The sequence below is a fragment of the Amborella trichopoda genome, chromosome 12 (genome assembly GCF_054954075.1).
Source record: "Amborella trichopoda isolate Santa Cruz 75 chromosome 12, AtrichopodaSantaCruz75HAP2 v2.0, whole genome shotgun sequence".
NCBI classification, from domain to species: Eukaryota; Viridiplantae; Streptophyta; class Magnoliopsida; order Amborellales; family Amborellaceae; genus Amborella; species Amborella trichopoda.
The window spans coordinates 16,177,163-16,182,110 of NC_142347.1; the positions used below are offsets into that span (position 1 = coordinate 16,177,163).

At 39.7% G+C, this 4,948-nt stretch overlaps 1 protein-coding gene across 4 annotated transcripts; it reads left to right on the top strand.

Annotated features, from left to right (window-relative positions):
• Positions 1-1,416: 1,416 nt before the first annotated feature.
• Positions 1,417-4,296, top strand: LOC18439074 (uncharacterized). Of its 4 annotated transcripts, XR_002281781.2 has the most exons (5): positions 1,417-1,824; positions 2,841-2,933; positions 3,036-3,185; positions 3,929-4,073; positions 4,211-4,296. XR_002281781.2 is itself a non-coding variant. In XM_011626909.3 (4 exons), exons 1-4 carry the CDS (start codon positions 1,468-1,470, stop codon positions 3,968-3,970), a joined length of 642 nt encoding a protein of 213 aa, XP_011625211.1. In that variant the 5' UTR covers positions 1,417-1,467; the 3' UTR covers positions 3,971-4,296. The 4 variants fall into 4 exon arrangements, 2 of the variants coding, with proteins under 2 accessions (XP_011625211.1, XP_020525922.1); XR_016046172.1 differs by lacking the exon at positions 2,841-2,933; XM_011626909.3 differs by having other exon boundaries at positions 3,929-4,296.
• Positions 4,297-4,948: the final 652 nt, after the last annotated feature.

The following is a 4,948-nucleotide window of genomic DNA, read 5'->3' on the forward strand; positions in this document are numbered from 1 at the left end:
GAATCAAATAAAATACCAAGTTTAAGAATTTGATATTGTGAAAACCCCTGAAGTTAAGTGGCATGGCCAGAAAATCCAACTCGAGTTTCAAGCTTATTTAACTCATCGACATCTCACCCTATGATGAAAGTGCCCTAGGTGGGTGAGCTCAAGAGCGTAATGACTTGGAGGGATTAGTTGGTGCGCCCTCTGACCACGTAACATCAGGATGGAATTTAAAATGTTTACATTATTTTGTGGTTCACCTGCCCCTCGAAGGATAAGGAACGCCACTATCTTTGTCGCTCACCTGCTCCTCGAAGGATAGACAACGCCAAAGTGTCTACTTCTTTGTCACTCACCTATCCCTCGAAGGACAAGGAGTACCAAAGAGGGGCAACTGCAGACACCTTATTTTAAATCTGGCAAATTCTATAGTTTTCTTGAACCTTTATAACTACGTTATCCTAGTAAACCCCCCAAACTATAATCCACACTACCTACCCAATGATCCAAAACTATTCTGCTTACCCGGTAACCCAAAATCCTGCAGATACCCTGTTTTCACTCAGAGTCCTACAAACACCTTGTTCTACCAAAAAAATCACCAAAAATAGTAAAATAACTCTTTTTTACCGCATTTTTACTTGGAACTTCACAACAACCTGAACTACAAACCTAACCAAAGAAATTTTCCCAAAGAGACTAGTTATCAAATGCTACCTTGAGCTCAAACCAAATCTCATCATTTCAATCCATGTGAAGATCCCGGTTAATGCCTTCTCATACTGGTATTCTGGCAACCAAACTGCTAAGTTCTCTCTCTCAATGAACTCCACTTCGGTTGGTGCGCCATTTATAGTTTCCAAGCTCACAAAACATAATCTGACTTTACAAAACGCAATAGCAATAAATACGGGATAAAATTAAGGGATTGTGTAATTACCTTTTTGTTACAAGAGGATCAGCATCACTCCTGACCGTCACCTGTAGACTTGGACGGCTAGAGGTGTACCATTTTGTAGAAAACATTATAGGATGAGGTTTTTACAAGGCTTAGGCTTCATCAAGACAAAATAAGGCCTCACTTCAAATCCTTGCTCGAAAAGCACACTCGGTAGAAATTTATATGATGGCTCAAAAATTAATTTTTAACAGCAATAATAAAATTCAAAAATAATATAATTATTTTTAAAACAAAATAGGCAATTTAGATAATTTGTTACTACATATATTATTTTTAAAACAAAGATAATTTGTTACCATATATATTATTTTTCTCAATAATGTTCAAGTCGAGAAAGGCCGGAACCTTGCGTTATAATTGTATCTGGGACCTGCCACCACCATATTAACTTGTCAATCCTGTGGGCGCTCGTGAAATATATTTTGGAGAAACAAGTAACAGGGAGAGAGAGAGAGAGCTTGATTCTAGGAGCTGCGAGAAAGTTATAGAGGAGTTCAGCTGAGAGAGAGAGAGAGGCAACTATGATGGGAGAAGGCGGTAGGGGTGATGGCGAGGTGGCTGCCAACCATAGCGACAAGTTAACACCTGCGGAGCAACAGGTGAGTGCGGTCGAGCAGGTCCGAACCCACTTCGACTCCATCGCACCTTGGCGCCCCAGAAAACCCAATCGCAGTGAGCCAGAGTCGTTGACGCCGGCAGAGCAACAGATGAGTGCGATGCAGCAGGTCCGAACCCACTTTGAGTCCATCGCACCGAGGCGCCCCAGAAAACCCAATCGCAGTGAGCCGGACTCCTCTGACCAGGGAGAAGAAGATGAAGAACAATATCTCTTTGTACCCGAACTCCATAAGCTCCAGGCCCTTAAGTCCCTTTCTCAGGTCTATTTCACATTTCTTTCTTTTTCTTTAACTGGTCCAATTTGTGTCTTATTTCCCTTCCTTTTACTTTACATGATGGTAGCTCTCTTTTGTTACTATTTTGCCTTTAGATCTTATTCCACATGTTTGTGATCCTTTTTGGCTTGTATTTTTCATCCACAATTTTACCCTATTATATATATATATATATATATATATATATATATATATATATATATATATATATATATATTTGTGAATTTGGATTCGAGATCCATAGAGAGCAAGCAGTGTTATCATAATTGGCTTAAACTGGTGCCTGTTAGACCGAATTTTAGGGATAGTTGATCTAATCAGCTAAAACGAGATAATCCAATTTTAAGATCTAACCCGATTTTTGCTTTGAATCAAAATGGGTGAATGGGTTGGATTGTCGGGTCCAGTCTCAAGAACTATGGTCTAGAATTGGTAGCCCTCCTCCTGCATCTACATATTTTTTTACGTAAATACATCTCCATATTTTTGTTTGCTTAGTATCTATTTACACATTGTTAGATGTATAGCAATTTTTGTTGGAAATTTAAAATACCAATAAGAGATAAATTAATTAACATTCTACGTATTCGTTACTAGTCCAACTCAAGATCACCTGTTGTTATAGAAAAGTATAAAATGAAACCATTTACCTTTAATACAAGCACAATTAAGCTGGGCTTAGATATGAAATTGGATGGTTGCATTTAAATAATTGTGACCTCGTCAAGGTAAATGAGACCATTCTATAGCTATTTTGATATTAATTCAAAAGATATAATCATTTGTTATTATTCTACCTCTAGATAATGTATTTTTCTATATATTTTTTTAAATTAAATCAAAAGATGTAGATAAGACCTTCATCTGAGGTAATTTGATAAATTTATCTTTCTTTTCTCTTTTTTTGATAAAAATATGTAGCACAAAATATATAGCACCTTTTTGCTACTCTTTTCTTGTTTTGTATGGTAAGCAAAAGATACTTTTTGGTGTTTTTGAAGCCTGTTTGCTTGGAGAATTGGAGTTTGCTTGAGGAATTTGTTAAGACAGGGTATTACGAGGAGCTGAACTCCGTTGACAAGCAGCATCACACGGTAATAATAAGGAAACAAGACGAGTTCGATGGATTTCTCCCTTAATAATCATTGTTATGTTATGGACAGGAAAACTGATGATACGATGTTCTATGGTTGTAGATAGGGAAAGGATTTATAAGGGTGGAAGAAGACGGAAATAGACGGGGCTTCTTCCAGTTGGGTGGATCTACAACAGAGGCATCGAGAGCAATCAGAGTGAGAAGCAATCCTGCAACTAACGACTGGATTCCCAACCATGACGAGGAAGAGGTCTCTCTCACACACATACACTGATTTGAAGCATAAAAACCTTTCCCATGTATAAAATCCACCAGTCACCTGCCAAACTAGTTTGGGTCGGTTCAGCAGGTAGAATCAATTTAGAGGTGTCTCTGTCATCAACATCATCATCTGAACTTTATCCCAACTATTTAGGGTCGGCTACATGAATCATATATTATTTTTAGAATTGATAAAAATATGTTGTAGAGTTTTACGCTTACTGCCCCACCAACACAATTTAGAGATGTAACTAAAAACATTAAAAATCAAGAGAATCGGGCAATTCCAGGCTTCCCTCAACACAATTTAGAGATGTAACTAAAAACATTAAAAATCAAGAGAATCAGGTAATTCCAGGCTTCCCTCAACACAATTTAGAGATGCAACTAAAAAAAGTAAAAATCAAGGGAATTACGCAATTCTAGGCTTCCCGATATAGGTCCATCACCCCTCAAATCGGGGGAACCAGGCATTCTACGCTTCCCTAGACCTTGGTTGGTTCGGGGTCAAGCCAATCCTGGTTCAACCCACTGACTTTCAAAACACAGTATTTTGTTACATACCAATATTTGATGGTGTGAAGCATCCGATAATAAATGCTCATACCCTACATTTGGATTCTTTTTATGCTGATTGTTGGAAGATCACCAGATGATCAATATGCTTATATTGCTAAAAGGACCACTTAGATGATCCGTATTTTTATTAGCTCTATTTCTGCATTCATGTAGAGGGTGCCAACATCAACAAAACCCGGTCGGAGTGAGGGTTAAATAAGAGAGAGAGGCTGCACCAACATGTGGGTCACTGGGTCGTTATCCAGGAGAGTTGCTGCAAGAAGATATGCACCATTGTAGATGTAAAGCTGAAGTTGCGGTAGGTAGCTATCATTTTCTCTTGTAATATGTGCCTGTGAGTGGTTAACAAAACCAAGATCTCACTAGTAACAATTGAGAAAGCCCTCTCTCTAAATTCGTAAGCATCTCTACTATCTGATGCATAACATGAACCAGGCACCCTCAACCCTGACAAATCTAATCGGAAATATGATGATCTTTTCTTCAAGGCAACTACAGTGGCCTTGATACGCTCAAGAAAACTTTTGAGAAAGTTCTTTCCGGCTGGCTGGACTACCAATTTTGGGGAAGAGTGAGTTTGTATTGCAGCTAGGACTGGCCTGGACCGGCCTGAAGCCCGAAACTACCATGGCCTGCCCAGTAAGACCCGGCCTGAAACTATGCTCGAAAAGCCAATATGCTTAAAAGCCCAGCTTGGTCTGGTGAATATCTTTCTTGTGGCCGAGCCCGAAACAGCAGATATTATGCCCAAAAACGGCCAGAAGTCCGAGGCCCAGCCGGGACTGTTGGCAGCCCTAGTTGCAGCTGGGACTTGAAACTTCTCTGGCAGGCACAGTAAGACTCGGCCTGAAAACTGTGTCCAAAGGACCCGGCTCCTCCGGTAAATAGTGTCTTTGTTGTGGCACGGCTGGAAACAGGCCCAAAAATGCCCTGGAAGCCCGGGCCCAGCCCGGACCTTTGGCAGCCCTAGTTACGGACCGGAAAGCCTTTCCCGGTTAAACACGCTCCCCCTGTTTTAGATGTGAAAGTGCTTCCCATTCTGTTAGAAAAGTTACATGAGCAATCAATTTTTCTCAAGCCTCAAAAAAGCGATTTCACAAGAAACAAACATGACCCAAGAGCACATGAAGAACTAATAAATTGAGAGAAATTAAACAAGAAATATGAAAGGGT

Bases quoted from the DNA above. Each gene is read 5' to 3' on its own strand.
- LOC18439074 (XM_011626909.3), top strand. From the start codon at position 1,468: ATGATGGGAGAAGGCGGTAGGGGTGATGGCGAGGTGGCTGCCAACCAT. The intron at 1,825-2,840 runs GTCTATTTCACA...GTGTTTTTGAAG, and splicing joins CCCTTAAGTCCCTTTCTCAG to CCTGTTTGCTTGGAGAATTG. The intron at 3,186-3,928 runs GTCTCTCTCACA...GCATTCATGTAG, and splicing joins CCAACCATGACGAGGAAGAG to AGGGTGCCAACATCAACAAA.